General features: G+C 34.3%; 1 protein-coding gene across 1 annotated transcript; it reads left to right on the plus strand.

Moving 5' to 3' along the window:
- The first annotated feature begins 834 nt into the window (after window positions 1–834).
- On the plus strand, window positions 835–6481 carry LOC103267443 (protein piccolo-like). The gene is made up of 3 exons (XM_008065039.2): window positions 835–965; window positions 2026–2171; window positions 4392–6481. Exons 1-3 carry the CDS (start codon window positions 845–847, stop codon window positions 4530–4532), a joined length of 408 nt encoding a protein of 135 aa, XP_008063230.1. The 5' UTR covers window positions 835–844; the 3' UTR covers window positions 4533–6481.
- Window positions 6482–18809: the final 12328 nt, after the last annotated feature.

The raw sequence follows: 18809 nt of genomic DNA on the forward strand, positions 1-18809 counted from the left end.
GTTTGAAGTTTTACATTTAGGTCTTTGATCCATTCAGAGATGATTTTTGTGTATGATGTTAGGTAGGGGTCCTGTTTCATTCTTCTGCATATGGTCACCTAGTTTTCCCAGCACCATTTACTGAATAGGTTCTCCTCTCCCCAGGGGTTGTTGGTGGAGGCTTTGTGGAAGATGAGTTGGTTGAGAAATTCAGGTTTTGCTTCCAGAATCTCTATTCTGTTCCATTGGTCTATATGCCTGTTCTTGAACCAATAGCAGTCTGTTTTGATTATTGTAGCCCTATAATAAGTTTAAAGACTGGGAGTGTGATACCTCCCACTTTATTTATTTTGCTGAGGATTGTTTGACTATTCTTGGTCATTTATGTTTCCTTATGAATTTCTGTATTGTTGTTTCCAGGTCTGAGAAGAATGATGATGGTAATTTAAAGGGAATTACATTGAGTCTATAGATTGCCTTGGGTACGATAAACATTTAACAATTAACAATGCTGATTCTTCCAGTCCATGAGCATGGAATATCCTTCCATTTGTTTGTGTCTTCTTTGATTCCTTTGAGCATTATTTTGTAGTTTTCACTCTAAAGGTCTTTCACTTCTCTCATTAGAAAGATGTGAAGGTATTTGATTTTTTTTTTTTGTAGCTATTGTGACTGGGATTGACTGTTCACTTTGTAAGGCTTGAACTGTATTCTATTCATCTGTGTAATCAAATTATACAATAAAGTGTTTAGCACTCAATACACACTCAGTAAATGCATGTGTGAAAGGATGTTTGAACTAAACTTTTAATAAATGACATTACATATCTTAATTTTTTAAATTATTTCAGTTAAAACTCAGGTAATGGGAGAAATCAAGATTGCATTGAAGAAGGAAATGAAGACAGATGGTGAACAATTAATAGTTGAAATTCTCCAATGCAGAAATATCACATACAAATTTAAGTCTCCTGATCATCTACCAGGTATCCAATTGTATAATAGTGATCAATATGATATATCTAGGACTTCATTAAGGGTGTGTCTTAAGTATTCTGGAAAATGCTAACTAAAATTTGAACTACACACCAAATATATCAGAAAATGTGAAAAAAGAATGATTAATATATGCAACAAGTTTTCTTCTAATTTTTTCTAGTTGTTAACTATATGTCTCAAATGCAGATATTATAGTGATGTATTTATTAGATAAAAGAGAAACAAATTTCAATTATAAAGAAAATAAGAGCATTGGCTAGGCACAGTGGCTTATGCCTATAATCTTAGTGCTTGTGAGGCCAAAGTAAGAGGATTATTTGAGGCCAGAAGTTCAAAATCAGCCTGAACAACATAGTGGGACCTTGTTTCTACCAAAAAAGCAATGAGAATTAGCCAGGTGTGGTGATGTACACCCATAGTCCTAGCTACTTGGGAGGCTGAGGGAGGAGGATCACTTGAGCCTAGGAGTTTGAGGCTGCGTTGAACCATGGTCATGCCACTGAATTCTAGCCTGGGCGACAGAGCTAAGCTCTGTCTCAAGAAAGAAAAAGAAGGCCGAGTGCAGTGGCTCCAGCCTGTAATCCCAGCACTTTGGGAGGTTGAGGCAAGAGGATTGCCTGAGCTCGGGAGTTTGAGAACAACCTGGGCAACTTGGTGAAATCTCATCTCTACAATAAAAAAACAACAACAAAAATAGGCCAGGCATAGTAGTGCACATCTGTAGTTTGAGCTACTTGAAAGACTGCGGCGGAAGGATCATCTGAACCCAGCAGGTCAAAGTTGCAGTGGCTATGAGTGTGCCATTGCGCTCTAACCTGGGCAACAAAGTGAGACTGTTACTCAAAAAAGAAAGAGAGAAAGAGAGAAAAAGAGAAAGAGAGGAAAAGTGGTTTTATCTTTAATCACTTTATGTTTTCTGAAGCAAATTGTACACATTCTGCTGGCTTTTTACAAAATGTAAAAAGAACTCTCAGATGCAATTATAATTCTTTCAATAGAAATATATATGATTAATGGACACTTAATGGACTGAATTCTTATTTTCAGATTTATATGTGAAAATATATGTGATGAACATCTCTACTCAAAAAAAGGTGATCAAGAAAAAAACAAGAGTATGCAGACATGATCGAGAGCCTTCATTCAATGAAACTTTCAGGTTCAGTCTAAGTCCTGCTGGACATTCTCTTCAGGTAACTCTGTATTATATAGTTAATATTTTAAATTTTTCATTTATATTGTATTTATTTATTTCTCATTCAATTATTCAATTTGTATGTGCTGATAATATGTTATGTGACATTTGAGAAATTAAATCTTAGCAGTACCTCTCCAAGAGTTCTTTAGAATTCTAGTCCACTCACTCCATCCAGTCAACTACCAAGTCATCTCTACTCTGTTTGCTGAATTTATGATATTTACATTTTTCTTCCATGCTCACTGCCACTAATCCCCTTTGGGATTCTATCTTTGGCATTCAAATAATTTCATCAGTTTACCTGGTCTACTTGACATGAATGTCTTATCCCTTTAGTTCATTTCATTACAGCACTGCCAGAGTTATCTTTTTAAAACCCTGGTTAGTTTACATTAATGTATCTCAATGACTCACCATTATCCTGAATCATTCAGAGTCCTACAAGGTGAGTTTTAATCGTATTGACTTAGTCTCAGCATCTTCTCTATTTAATACTCCAGTCACAGAAGAATTTTTTCAAGTCAGGTTAAGCCTCCAATCTTTTGTTCATATTTTTCCTCCCCTTCAAACCTCTTTTCTCCTTCTATCACAAGACACTACATATTTTAGTGCCTTTACTAATGACCCTGGGTATAATTCATCACACTTTATTCACAAAACATTTGGCTTATCATATTATGCCAACAAGCCCAGTCTGTCTTGTGTATATGTTATATAATATATATACTTACCTGTCACTGCTTCTATGCTATCAATTTCTCTAGGGCACAGCCTAATTGTCATTGTCCTTTGTTCTGTAGCCTAGCACATAGTATGAAATATTCTTTGCATGTAGTATGTCTTCAGTAGATCTAGAGACAAGAAATAAAAGAAGAAATGGGGGTGAGGATAAAAGAAATTATTTTAAATATGGGAAGAGACCATGGTACGACAACATAAAACAAATATTTCCAGTGGATGTGGTGATTCATGCCTGTAATCCTGCCCTTTGGGAGACTGAGGTTGGAGGATTGTTTGAACCCAAGAATTCAAGACCAACCTGGGCAACATAATGAGAACGCATCTCTCCAAAAACTTTATAAAAAATTAGTGAGAATGGCGGCATGCACCTGTAGTCCCAGCTACCTGAGGGGCTGAGACGGAAGGAGTGCCTGAGCCCATGAGGTCTAGGCTGCAGTGAGCCATGATCATGTCACTGAACTCCAGTCTGGGCAACAGAGTGAGACGCCGACTCAAAAAAACAAACAAATAAAAAAAGTTTACACTAGAGATAAATAGAAGAGCTATTATAAACCAAAAATGCCTTGAGAGGATTAACTGCTTTTAGAGTGAAAGGGATTTAAAAAATTAAACAATACTCTAAAGTCTATGTGAATAAATAAGGGATTTTGAGGGGAGAAAGAACAAGAATTTGTCTGAAATGAATTTGATAAGAAGGTATGAATTCAAATGAAAATATACAATGACATTTGAAATTCCAAAAACAGAAACCAGAAAATATGGTCGTATCTAGAAATAAATATTTTGAAGTCAGAAATATAAAAGTAAAGTTTTATCCAAGAAAAATGGTGAATTATCTGAAGAGGAAATTAAGAGAAAATGAAAAGAATTTTCAAGAATTAATGGTTAGCTCCATTGAATGCTTTCTACCTTCCTTTCAACTCATCTCTAATACAAACAAAGAATATCTTTTGTGTGAGATCCTGTGGGATAATATATATTCTGCATATGACTTAAGAAATCGCTTTGGAAGTGCATACTATAGTAAAATCACCAGTAGATGAAATACTAAATAAAATTAATGCTTTGTGAACTTCTATTTATTTATTCAACATCCAAATACTTTTGCATTTAATTTATGATAAACTAGCAAAAAATGTATTTAGCAAAGTTAGTTTGCAAAACTTTCTATCAGTTTTAAGCATAAACTTAGAATTAGCTGGTTATACATTTCTTATCTCTTATCTTTCAGAATGTATCTTTTCCTTTGGGAAACAATAAAAGTGTTGATGTGAATTAATTTATATTATGCAAATCTTTTGAGGACATTTTGGTTATAAGTTCTCCTACAAATATACCTACTACTTCCACATACCCTTAACCTCTCTTGTCTGTGCTGTTTCTTTGATATCCTTAAAAGAGGTTGGAAAATGTAAACACACACACATATATATGTATACATTAAATCCATATAATTTTGTCTACTTTTTCCTAGATATTACTTTTCTCCAATGGAGGGAAGTTTATGAAAAAGACCTTGATCGGTGAAGCATGTATCTGGCTTGACAAAGTGGATCTCAGAAAAAGAATAGTAAATTGGCACAAACTTTTGGTCAGTCCTACGCAAACACACTGAAGAAATGTGTCTGCTCAAGGTATAGACACTGCTCTAAATTGCCTCAAATCAAGACTATAGTTGAATACTATTGTACTAAGCTATGTTTAGAGGGGCAAACATGAGAGGGGGAACACGCAAAAATACAAGTAAAGTCGTGTAAATTATTGTTGTGGATCACAGAAAAGACTCAGGTGAAAAAGTTCACAAGCTGAAGACAGAAGAAAGTTGGAACTCTGAGAACTTGAATTTCACCTGTCTTTTAAAAGAAGCTGTGTGGGGAAATTTTGATTATTTAAGGCAAAAATCTTTGAGCAGAGTTGAGCTGTCGCTTGAGACAGAGGCTCAGAGATTAGTATGGTTTCCAGAGCAGAACAAAGGCAATACTTTAGGCAAAGAAACCTTGATTGAAAGGAAAGAACTGATGTAACAAATCTGTTTCTAAAACTTGGAAAATCTTTCTTCTTCATCTTCTATTCTTAGGTAAATCACTGTTTTGAGAATCTGACCTAAGATACAATATGTGTCCAGGACCAGCAGTGAGATGGCTGTGTTCTTAGAGAAAATGAAACAGATATAGAAATTGTGGCTTTTAGGCCACATTTTACAGACTTTCTGCGTCTAAATGTTACTAGGGTGTACAACACTGATTTTGGAATACATGTGGTAAAAGCACATTTGTTTCAGTATAATTTGAAATAATGTAGAGTGAAGAAGAAGGTAGAAGTAAAATTACATTTATCTAGAAATGAAACCATGACTGGCTAACAAGGAAGAATGTTGCCCCACAAAATATTGGAACTGATGGAAAACATCAAAATCTTCATAATTTTCCATTAAGCCAAGGCATTTTCAATGTATGTAACAAAGGACCTAGATTAAATTGATATGTTCTAGGAAGCATGATAGCTTATTTTTGGTGGAATTGCAAATAAATGTATTAGTCTGCATATTTTCTTTCTCTTGAGTGATGTTTTGACAGAGAAAGAAAATTTTTTCTCTGGCAAACAAACCACATTAATCTTGTGACACTGATTAATTAAATGGGCATAATTTCCTCTTTTCCATAATGCTGTTTCTTTTTTCCTTTAAAAAGTTGATTCATTAACTGATTGTATAATGAAAACCTGATACCAAACTCAAGTTCTTTCTAGTGCTCTATTTTCCTACTTTAGTGACCATATGACAGTGATCAAGTTAATCAGTGTTGGGAAAATATGTGAAAAGTCAACATTTATTGATATTAAAATATACTTTGAACTATTTTGATAATATAGAATAAAACAACTAAAGTCTAGGTCTTACAATGAAGCATTCTCTATCAATAACACTAATTAAAGAAGTAATGTGGAGTTGTGGAAAAAACACTCAACTGGTATTAAAAGCCTGGCTTCTGGTCTTAGTTCTGTCACTGACTATGTCACCTTGCACATGTGACTTAAACTCACTTTCCCTCGGTTTTCTTATCTGTAGGAAAACAATAATTATTCTTAGTCTTCTAAATGGGATATTAGGATGATAAATGATCTATGAAAGGTGAAAGCACATTTCCAAATATAGTTTTATACACAGAAGTGAGGAATAATTATTATGTAGCTTTTTAATTCTCAAATTTTATATGTAAAAAAATCCATTAAACCAATGGCAAGCATTGGCATGGGTAAAATCAATAAATTAACTCCGAAACTCATTTTTTACTTAAATTTTCAACATTCATTTAGCCTGAAAAAGGTGAAGAATTAAATGAAAATGATTTGCAAATGCTCTTATCCCATTCCCACATCCCACTGAAAATAAATTAATTAAATTGCTTCTCAGCTCATTCTGAGCTTAAAAACTGCTGCTTTATCCAAGGGTGAGGCGTTAGTGGAATTAGAGGAAGCCATTTCCAAAATATTGGTTGACTATTGAGTTTTCTCATTTTTAAAGAAAAAAATGCTTTAAATTTGAGAGAAATATAAAATATTAAAAATAAAAGATTTTTAATATAATCCAGGCTGTGTATTTTTATTATATTAATTAAAAAGTCACTCTTCCCTGAACTAAGAAAGATAACCATCACTTTTCTTCCCTCTATTTTGTAATCTCCCTCCCCTGACAAGGCAATGTCATTCACCACTGACATTGCTCAAAAATGAGCATGGGGGAGGGGAATCATAAAAGATAGGATATTGCCAGAATTTTATTTTTAGAGACTACTAGATCTGCTGATGGTTGCCATGGATATTTCCAGCAGAAGCTCACATTATTGAAGAATCTATAATCATCACTCGTATTTGGAGAAGAAAAAGGTCCAGGGAGATCTCCTTCTAATATAAAAAGGCTCTGGTTTTGCCCTTAAAAGAAAACCTGGCTCATCTTTGATCCTCTTTGCAACCAGAGGTTTGCATGAGAGATTGTATGACCAGTTAGGTTACTTCATTACAGTTGCAATTTCTTTTAGAATAATATACATAGAGGGATCATCTCTTGGTAGCTATTCAACCTGAAAGGGTAGGAGTCTTTCCATTGAAGATACTCCCTTGTTTCAAGGTTCTAGTGGTGGGGCTAGGTCAATCAAGAGCGTTACCAACAGGGTTTTTTTGTGCACCAGCATTCCCTTTCAGAGAGCATAAGATCCTGCCTGTGTGCCAAGTTTGCAGCTGGCCAGACTCCTAGGTTGTACTGGAATTATTCTATGCAACACTGATCCTTACATGAATGCATTTCTTCTGAATGATGTTGATTACCCTTCTTACAACAAAATGATTTCTTTTTTAATTGCAAATAGGGCTCTTGGTGTTTTTTACTTTTTGTATATATCACAGCACATGGTTTTTCACTTTTTATTTTATTTCATTTTATCGGAATTAGCTTTTTTTAATTCTAATTGTGACAAAGTTTGTAATCTCTAGATAATATGTGATTAATTCAATTACCACACTTATACCTTGAAAAGCATCTCAGTTTTTCCCACAATCTCATTGAGTCGTAAGAGACTGAAGTTGCTTCTTGGTTTAAAATCTGGTCCTAAAGAAACAACTGTAGAAACAAAAGCACAGAGTGAAGTTTTACAAAAGACAGGGAATTATAGAATATTCATTACAAACACAGATAACAGTAATAACAAGAAGATGGTGTGTTCCCTGTTTTTACTTAAGATTGAGAAGATTTTTGATGACTCTGAACTCTTTATTTACATTTCAGTTTAAAAGAACAATATCCAAGACTAAGGGGCTGCAATTATCTTTACTCCTTAATATTGCCCGTATTTTAATAAATTATACTAATTGAAAGCATATTTTCAGCACATTGATGGAATTAATTTTGTGAATTACACACATTAAAATAGTCATATGTGGGAATATTATAGCTGGTAACCAGCTGATATTGATTCTTATTATAGGAACGGTTGCAATGGTAGCAATGGTAGCAGTAGTGATACTAGCGGTGGTGATGTGAAGTAAAATAAAATTATATATTATATTGTGCCCAGGTTATTAGAAATTATTTGATCAATGCTTCATTTCATTAAGATATCATAAAGATGTTTATAGTATTTTTTTACTTTATTATTTAAATCATAACTAACAATATTTTTAAAAGCTTATTTTCATTGCTACAATGTCTAATATTCCAAATCAGCCAACTACAACTATATATCTGTTTATAACTATATGTGTGACAGAAGTGATTTTCTTTCTTTTTGAGCTTGAGATGAAAGTAAAAGAGAGCTTAATGAATAATTATGAGCTATTTCTTGAATAATTACTTGCCTTTGGTGTAATACAATAATGAATGAGTGAAAAGAATATTCTCATTGAATATGACACAATGATGTCTTCTGTATGTTTCATGTTGTTATTATTACAGATATCCATTAAACTAAAATCATTTAATCAAATTCTTTATCTGATAGGTAGATTGAGAGCATTTTCTTAATTTGTTACCTTGTACATAACTATACATTTAGTAAAATAGATAAAGTTGAAATATTAATTTCATTTGGCATTCAGCATGTGATATGATTATTGTTTGACTGTGTCTATATATTTGTTGAGTGATGTGCTCAGGTGCTCCCACTACTGATTAATGTGTGTGCTAATATCCTAACAACACATATGATGTTAAAGAAAACAATTTCTTGTCTGAAAAAATAAAAACTCTAATAAAATTGATTTTGAAATAAAAACTAAAGTACTTGGAGACACGTCTTGTTTCTGACTATGTTGCATGCCGTGTTGGTGATTTGCTAGTATGTTCTTTTTTTGTTGTTGTTCTACCCAAATCCACCTGAAAAATCTAATGAACAAGTGCAAATACTTGGGCTAAGATTGTATACACTGATCTGAAAATACATGAAAATTGTATTTTAAATAATGCTTGTAAATCTGTCTTGAGTTTTACTTTGTGTAAAAATATGTCTTGATTCTGTGATTGTATACAGGATGTATCTTGATAACTTATGTAAATTGTGCTGTATAAAGGCTGTTGCCTCAGCCTTACTAATAAATATTGAAAATATCAACTTTGACTTATTGTGTTTATCAACTAATAGATAATATAAGAAATAAAACTTTTCAGAACATTTTCTCTGAAATACATTCACTCACCCAGTTTAATAAAATATATTTTAAATGTAGCACAGATACATTACTTGAATTTGAGAGAAAGTCAATACTTACTAGTATACTCCTGTTTTATTGGAAAAAAACGTTTTCTCCCTCAGAAGAGTTAGCAGTTGAGTGTTTAGCTTCTGACCTACCTATAATTTATGGACATTATTATTACTTTAATGACCATTTGCCTTTAAAAAGATTTTGCTTTGGCTTTTTTTCAGGTAGATTATACAGTGGGCAACTTTAGTGACAAGGCTTGTGAATGATTTGATGGGAGTGTGTATATACTTAGAGAAAAGGTATGATATCTTTTATGGAAAAGAATTAATTGGAGAGGAGATGGAAGTAGATTGTGAAGTGAGATTTGAATAGTATGTACTCTCTGGTTTGCTCAAATAATTGTGAGCAAACTTATAAATTTTGTTTCTGTTACCTAAAGTAAAACTCCTAGAGTTTTTATAAAGGCCATGTCTGCCACATTTATAAAATAGTCTTTTTATCCCTGCCCCAGCTATCAGGATTTTCAGGTTTCACAGGAAATGGCCTAATGAACAGGAATAGAAGTTGTGGTGGAGGTGACTTGGGATACACTGAATACCATGTGCAAGTGGATGTGAAAACTGCATGTATACCAAACCTGCCGCTCATCAAACAGTAACCTCTAACCTTACCTCCAACCCCAAGTATGTGGCCCTTCTGGGTCATGCAGTGACTAAAGTTTCCCAGATTTGCTGGGATTTGTAAATTCAAGGTGGTAATTCAAATGAATTGGAAGAAGAGAAGGTCAAAGAGGAAAAACTGGTAAAGATCTTTCTCCCCTTTAAGAAAAGTATATGCCCTAGAACTGCTCCAGCACCCTTGGTTTCTGATCTTTTAAAATATTGAATATGGATTAGAATAATGAAATCAGATACCATTTGACTGCAAAAATGTCTATAAGCAAATAGTTTTCTTTATTTTGGTATAAAACTGTTAACACCATAGCTTTGTGAAACAAGATATAAAGCAAATGCAAGAGGAAAATAAAGTACTTTTACTTAAATACAGATAAGTGGCATTAAACAGATGTATAACTTAATAAATTATTTGGCAGAAGTGGGAAACTGCCAGGGAAGCGGAGAGTCACACCTCATCAGCAAGAGTACCTGCATAATGAACATCTGTATACCTAACCCTAAATTGTATCCCACATACTTAAAATTAAAAATAAATAAATAAATTATATGGGAGACACTCATAACCACCACCCAGGCCAAAAAAATTAAACTCTATCAGCTATCTCAGAAGTTTTTCATTCCACCCATCCCTATTACAACTCCTTCCCACCCTCCTGAAAGCAACCACCATCCTGATTTGGATGATAATCATTTGTCACTCACATTTGCCCACTAAACATTAGCATAGTTGTCTTGTTTAATTTTTGGCCTTTTTTTCCTAAGCTTCTTTTAATCTACACATTCTACTCCCCCTTCCTTCTTTTTTTTTGAGGAAATCTGGTGTTCCACCTGTAGGATGCCTCACAATCTGAACTTTGCTGATTGCATACTAAGTGTAGTTAACAACTTTCTCTGCCTCTGTATTACCTGTAAACTGCTATTTTGCTGTAAATACTTTATCTAATTCATGTTCAGTCTCTTTGTCACTAGTTGTTCTTGTATTCTTCCACTAAGAGTCATTCAGTGTCTGGTTATCTCTTATTTTGTTCTGTTTGTGGCCACTGATAGTCAATATCTAGAATAGATCCATTGAATTAATTAAATGTTACAAAATGACAGCATTCTAATTTAATGATTATCTCATCTTGAAATATTTATGAAAAGATAAACTTCTTCTGAACATTTATCATAATACTATAAGAAAGGGATTGGCAGTAGTGGGATACTGCCAGAGGAAGGGGTGTCCATAACATCAGTAAGGGTGCCTGATCTCAAACCAAGCAAAGAGGGGACCAAAGGAAGGTCCAAACTTTACATATATGATGACCACTTGTAAACCTAATCCTGAATTGTACCCCCATCTTTAAAATGTAAGAAAAAAAGAGAGATAAACTTCTCAACCAATGTTCGGTTACCCAGTGGTACAACTTACACAGGAAAATTAGGAGAAAGGCAGAGAATGCTAGAAAATTTTCCCTTATTTACCATATTTTACAAGAATAGATGGTCCCTGTCATCCTCCAAAGATGGCCAATTAGTTTTGCTTTTATTTTTATTATCATTATGAAACCAAAGATTGAAAAATATTTAACATGTTTTAATTCTTTGAAGCTATTATTCTTTTTTTTTTTTTTTTTTGAGTTGGAGTCTCACTAATTTTTTACTTTATTGTAGAGACAAGGTCTCGCCGAGTTGCCCGGGCTGGTCTCGAACTCGCGGGTTCAGGCAATTCACTCGCCTCAGCCTCCCAAAGTGCTGGGATTACAGGCTGAGCCACCAAGCCCAGCCTTATTATTCTTATTAATGCCAGTGAAGGCATCTCTGTGTAGGCTCAGACACTTACTCAGGTTTACTATATTCTTTGATACTTTCTAGCTATGGCAAAGAAGTTATCTATCTTTTTACTTTAACCTTAAAACAGTGTAGCATATCTAGTCAATTTGAATTTTTATTTTTTCTCTGTCCATCTTTAGGATATAAATAAACTTAGCAATACATTTACACTGATTGATCAACTTTTAGGTGCTATGTGTATGGTAAACTTTTAAGAGCATTCATAGCTGAAGTATCTCTTGGAACATTTTTAAATATAATGCCAAACCCAACAGGTTAAACATCGATTAATTATCAATAAATTCTACTTTTTTACTAATACTACTTCTTTTTCTTATTCTTTTTTTTTTTTGAGTTGGAGTCTCACTCCGTCACCCAGACTGGAGTGCAATGGCCGCTCCCGGCCACCGCAGCCTCGACCTGCTGGGCTCTGGCGATCCTTCTGCCTCAGCCTTCCAAGTTGCTGGAACTACAGGCGCGCGCTACCACACCCGGCTCTACTTCTTTTCTAGGGATTAAAAGCGGAAAATGTCTCAAATCTACAGTCTAAAGATTTTATAGCAGATCGAGTCAATAAAAAAGTAGTAATAAAACTATGAATGCAAACTGTACTGAAAACTTCAACTACATTTAAATTTTATTTTTAAAATATTTGTTCTTTTACCTTATATTATTCTATTTTATTTCTTATTTTATTATTGATAAAATTAAGGAATAGTTTCATAGATTATTCATTAAGAAATAAACTTCCAAAAATTTGATTATTTGAAAAGATCAATAAAATTAACAAATTTATGCTAATCAAAGGAGAAAGAATACCAAGTTACCAATATCAGGTATGAGAAATTTACATAGATGCCAAGATCTGCTGCCAAAAATAGACAAAACCCATTCAATGATGTATTGATAAGGATAAGAATCATGGCCAAGTTAAATTATACTAGTTACGCAAGATTATTTTAATATTAGAAAATGAACAAACAAAATCTATCACATTAACATATTAAAGTATAAAATCATAAGATGCTGGAAAATATTTGATGAAGTTCAAAATCTATTCATAATTTTTAAAAACTGTATAGCAACTTAGAATAGAACAGTGCTTTTCAAATCTAATGAATTTTATCTATCTAAAAAACTTGTTGGCGAAGTGTTGATGACTGTTCTTTTAAGACCAGAAACAAAACAAGTATGCCTATTATCACCATTTCTATTCAGAAGGGTACCAAATCTCCTGACCACGTGTTGAGGCAAGAAAAAAAAATACAAAAAAGAAGCAAAAAAAGAAAAGGAAAATAAAATTATAATTATGTGTAGATTATTTGTCTTTGTGTATAGAAAATCCAAAACAATTAACCATTTATTTTAGAATATAAAAGAGACCAGGTGAAGTTTACTAGATATAAAAAGTATACAGCAATAAATTTATCCTACATATGTGAAAAACAATACATAGAAAATAAAATTTTCAAAATAGAATTTTTATTAGCATCAAAGTTACCAAATGAATAGGAAGAAATTAACAAAGAAGTTCAAGACCTCCACAAAGAAAATAATAAAATTGTGTTAAGATATATTAAATAAGAGTTGAATATAATGTTCATTGGTTGAAAACATTGAATATTATAATGATCCTCAACTCTTTTGACATCATAAACCCAATTAAATTTATGTTGAAGTGCACATAAGCAAGAAAGTCAAAGCACACTTGAAGAGGAAAAAAAGATAGAAAACTATTTTCTAACAAATATGAAGACTCATCATAAAAGTACAGAAATTAAAAGAGTATAGTACTGACAAAAGGGTATAGATAAACTGAACATTGGAAAAAGAGCATGAGACCAGCAGACTCACATACAACTGCATACTTTATATATCACAAAAGAGACAAAGCCAATGTGCAAGAAAAGCATCAACTTTTAATAAATAATGTGGGTCAACTGAGTAACTACTTTAAAAAAAAAAAAAGGAAACTGGATCCTATCTCACACAACAAAAATAAATTTACATAATTGAAAGATCTAAATGTGGCCAGACATGGTTTCTCACATCTATAATCCCAGCACTTTGGAAGGCCAAGGTGGGAGGATTGCTTGAGCCAAGGAGTTCAACACCAGCCTGGGCAACATAGTGAGATCTTGTCTCTACAAAAAAATTTAAAAATTAGTCAGACATTGGGATGTCCAGCTACTCTGGAGGCTGAGACGAAAGGATCACCTGAGAGGTCAAGGCTGTGGGGAACTGTGACTGTGCCATTGCACTCCAGCCTGGGCAACAGAATGAGACCCCTCACACACACACACACACACACACACACACACACACACACACACACACACAAACACACACACACACACAAAGATTTAATGTGAAAGTCAAATGTATAAAATATTTAGTGGATAATATATAAAAATATCTTTATAAACTTGGTATGTTAAAAAGTCTTAAGCAAGATATATAAAATATTAAACAAAAAGAAAATATGATAAATGCAACTACATAAAAATAAAGACTCTGTTCCTCATAATTCATAGAGATTGATTTTAAAAAGTCACAAAGTTCGAAAAGTTATTTGATATCTCAAACAATAAAAAAAGGAATAGTACCAAAGAATACATTAATAACACACATTAGAGGACAAAGAAAAACAATGTAATCAGAAGCAGGAAAAACACTAGAACAGATACTTCAAGTAAGAAGAAATTCCCCTGAATTGTACCCCACATCTTCAAAATAAAAAAAAAGAAATTCAAATGATTAATAAACATGTGAATAGATGCCCAAACTTGTTAGTTTCAGATTAATTCCAGTTTAAACTATAGTGAGACATAGGCACACTACAATGGTTAAAAATCTATTCTAAGGAAGGAAGAAGTCAAATGTTGGCAATGTAATTCTCATGTATGTATAAATTAGGATAAGTATAAATTGGTACAACCATTTTTTAAAGTTTGAAATTACTTTGTGACGCTGAAGATTTTTATACTCTACAATTTAGGAATTCCATTTCTAGATATAGATATCAGAAAAAAAATTATTTTCTTTTTGAGGCAGATTTTGCTCCTTCACTCAGGCTGGAGTGCAGCAGTGAAAATATCACTTACTGCAGCCTCCAACTCCTGGGCTCAAGTGATCCTCCTACCTCAGACTCCTGAGTAGTTGGGACTACAGGCATGTGCTAACACCCATAACTAATTTTTTTTCACCTTTTTGGTATTGCCAAGGCTGGTCTCTAACCTCTGGCCTTAAGTAATCCTCCCACCTTGACCTCTGAAAGCTCTGAGATTACAAGCATAAGCCACTGCACCCAGTCCAGAAAAACCTTTGAACATGTGCACCAGAAGATGTGTGCAAGTATGCTGGGTGCTTATTTAGCCAGTACAAGGTGGTACCACATACTGGATTCAATTCTACTAAGTCCAATGGGTTTGGCAACTGTGATGTTTGGTATGTAACCTTGCCATATACACCCTTAAATATTTTGAATATCATCCTTGAAAGTATATTTATATTAGTATCACTAAATTATAGCCCCAAATACAAAACAACCCAAAAGTCTATCAATAATAAAATAGATAAATATTTTGTAGTAAAATAATACAACAGAATAAGGAAATAAAAATGAGCAAACAAGAGCTATGCATAGCAATATGAATGAATTTCACAAACATGTGAACAATACATAACATGCCACAAAATACACGGTGTGATTCTGATAATTATGAAGAAAATTCAGGGAGTGATTATCACAAAAGAAAGAATAGGTTACCTCATGGGAATGTAAGTAGATGTCATTGAGGAGGGGTATTTTGGAGACTTCTAAGATAATAGCAATGTCCCAATTCTTAATCTGTGCAATGATTGTACAGATATTTGTTTTATAATTATTCATTAAATTATATACTTTTCTAAATATTTTGTTTTTCACAATTTAATTTTATAAAAAAGCAAGAATAGGTAAAAGCTAACTGCAACTAAGCTTTTTGAGGGAAAAAAAGTAGAAAATGTATTTGGCCAAACATTATTAATGATAAACCTGTGTAGGCTGTTTCAGTGGAAAGATAGGGACAGAAACCAGTTTTTTAAAAATAGACTCAACAAATATCCAATTCTGTTACGACATTTTGGAATTGTATTCAGAGCAGGCTGGAAACTTGGGCAGGAGCTGACACTACTGTCCACAGTGAAATTTCTTCTTCATTTCAGAAACATCAGTTCTACTTTTAAGACTTTTCAACTAATTAGATTAGGCCCATCTAGATTACTGAGGATCTCTTTACTTAAAATCAACTGATTTGTGATGTTACCCACATCTAAACAATACCTTCACAACAACATCTAGAGTAGTGTTTGAAAAACTGGATAAACCGGGCTCGGTGGCTCAGCCTGTAATCCCGTGCCTTTGGGAGGCTGAGGTGAGTGGATTGCCAGAGCCCGCGAGTTCGAGACTCGCCTGGGCAGCGAGACCTCATCTCTACAATAAATCAAAAAAATCAGCCGGGCGTGGTAGCGCATGCCTGTAATTCTGGCTACTCAGAAGGCTGAGGGGGAAGGATCGCCGGCGCCCAGCAGGTCGAGGCTGCGGTGGCCGGGAGCGGCCACTGCACTCCAGTCTGGGCGACTGAGTGAGACTCCAACTCAAAGAAAAAGAAAAACTGGATAATACAAGGTGGGAACCAAAACAAACTAGAATTTATTCATAAAAAATTGTGTATTTATTCTTACATGTTTAAACTCAGTCACTTCAAAGTACTCTTCATAATCAAGACCTTTTTCCACTGCTCAAATCAGTTTTTAAACTTGTCAATTTTGATGCCTTTTAGTGCTTCTGCTGATTTCTGTTTCACCTCTTTTACATGGTAAAAGTTTCCCTTTGAGAACTTTTTCATCCGGAAAAACAAAGTCACTCGCGGTGAGATTGGGTGAATAGGGAACGTGGGGCGCAGGAGTCATGCCACTTTTGGTCAAAAACTGCTGAAATTCGGTGTAATGTGGGCAGGTGTGTTCTCATGGTGGAAGAACCAGTCACCTGTTTGCCACAACTCAGGCCATTTCTTCCTCAAATCATGACGCAACCTTCTCAAAGCTTCCAGATGAAAACTTTGGTTGACCGTATGATCTGGAAGAAATAATTCCAAGAGTATTACAAAGGGGCTACCCTCCAAAAGATCATTCCAGTTTCTTTTCTGGTGGGGGGGAGACCCTCTTGGTATAACCTAGCACACTGAAACAAAAACATAACCATCACAGGAGTGAAGGGGAAATCTAAGGGTTTTGGTTGATTGGTTAGTCGGTTTGATTTGAACTGTTTTTTAAAACAAAAGAGGCTTGAAGAAAATGAAAAGCCAATCGCAAGAACGTATTTGAAAGGGAGCGAATACATACAGAGAAGAGGGAATAGATCTATTTTATTGTATGGTATGAGAAGATGGAATCCAAATACTATTCAACAACTCCTCTGTAAGAGTAGAAAGAAAAAATTATCTAATGACAGATGCTCAATTCTGTTCATAAGAATCATCTGAAAAGCTTTGAATACCCAAAATCCAACCCAGACCAGAGAAATCATCACCTCTGTTTTTGGGGCCCAGACATAAGCATATTTTAAAATCTATCCATATGTTGCCAATGTGTTGCCAAAGTTTAAATCTGCTATCCTAATGAAACAACCAAGCAAAAAGGAGATGACTATAGTACAAATGTTGAAAGATTTTAGATTTGACAGGAAGCGTTGAGAGATTCCTTCTGCTAGCCATGATTTTCTCAGTGAAATATGGTATGAGGTCATCTGACTAGAGTGGACACGAGGCTAATAAGGGTTAGATATTTGACGAGGGCAATGGATGTTTAAAGCAGTCCTCAAGATGAGTGGGAGAGCAAGTAGACAAGAAGAAAAAGATTCTGTGCACATATTGAGCCTAGAGACAATATGTAGTGGCATCAATCTGCCTTTTCAAGTGATTTTCACCAGCCTTGACTTGGAGTTTCTATATCAGAAAAAGGGCATACTGAAATTTAATTAAGCTGGGCCTTACCAGGTGGACTAGACAAAAAAAAAAAAAAAGATGTGCAAGAGCATTCAGGGTACAGGACAAGTAGTAAAAGAGAGAAGAAATGTCAAGACCAATAGACTGGGAAATAGAAGAACATTATACGATAGGACAGATTAACTAATTCTTCCTAGAGAAATTTCAGGGGCCTATGAGTCAAGTCTTTGAGAGTCACTAGAGTTTACCAGTTGAACTAAGAGAATAGGAGTTAAGGCTAAGGAAATATTGCAAAGAAGCAAAGAGTTGTGAAATGCATTGCTCTTTAAAGAAATACTAAGAACATTTTCTAAGCATAATTTACAATGGTGAAGAAAAGCTAGAAAGAGAGGCGTATGAGGTAGCAAAATTAGCTTGCATAAACTGCCATAAATTCTCAGTTTTTGGACTAATGATATTGCAATAAAATAAACAATGACTTGGCAGGGGCAATATCTAAATTTAACTTTCATTTATCAGTTGAAAACTTTACAAATATTTCTACATATATTTGAGTCTCTATACTTCACAACATCTTTCAAAAAATAAGAGGTTACAATTTGCTTCAATAGACTAGAATTGCACCTAACATTTGAAAAAAAGAATCCCGCGCCTTTGGGAGGCTGAGGTGAGTGGATTGCCTGGGCAACTTGGCGAGACCTCAACCCTACAATAAATCAAAAATTAGCCGGGCGTGGTAGCGCACGCCTGTAGTTCCAGCTACTTGGAAGGCTGAAGCGGAAGGATCACCAGAGCCCAGCAGGTGGAGGCCGCAGTGGCCCAGAGTGGCCACTGCACTCCAGTCTGGGCGACAGAGTGAGACTCCAACTCAAAAAAAAAAAAAAAAAAAAGAGAAAGGAAAAAAGATAGCTGGACCAGAGACAATAACTGACAATTAGCAAAACTGACCAATTTTTATTTCATTTATTGTTTATCTTACTAAGCTTATGCTGATAGGATGTTTAGAGGACATGTCTGCTTTCAGGGATGAAAAGTTTCCTTTAGGGGGCAGAAATTATTCTGTTAAACTGGAGGATTTACTTAAATTTTCTATTCTACCTGTGAAATTCAAGGAACTATTATTGTAAATTGAATAGAGTCTTTGAACAGTTTAAATACTCTTATAAAAGGGGCATCTCAGCTGGGCGCAGTGACGCCTGTAATCCCAGCATTTTGTGAGGCTGA

The sequence above is a fragment of the Carlito syrichta genome, unplaced genomic scaffold (assembly GCF_000164805.1).
Source record: "Carlito syrichta isolate Samal-C Ts95f unplaced genomic scaffold, Tarsius_syrichta-2.0.1 Scaffold308137, whole genome shotgun sequence".
Classification (NCBI taxonomy): Eukaryota; Metazoa; Chordata; class Mammalia; order Primates; family Tarsiidae; genus Carlito; species Carlito syrichta.

Bases quoted from the DNA above. Each gene is read 5' to 3' on its own strand.
- LOC103267443 (XM_008065039.2), top strand. From the start codon at position 845: ATGGGAGAAATCAAGATTGCATTGAAGAAGGAAATGAAGACAGATGGT. The intron at 966-2,025 runs GTATCCAATTGT...TCTTATTTTCAG, and splicing joins GTCTCCTGATCATCTACCAG to ATTTATATGTGAAAATATAT. The intron at 2,172-4,391 runs GTAACTCTGTAT...ACTTTTTCCTAG, and splicing joins CTGCTGGACATTCTCTTCAG to ATATTACTTTTCTCCAATGG.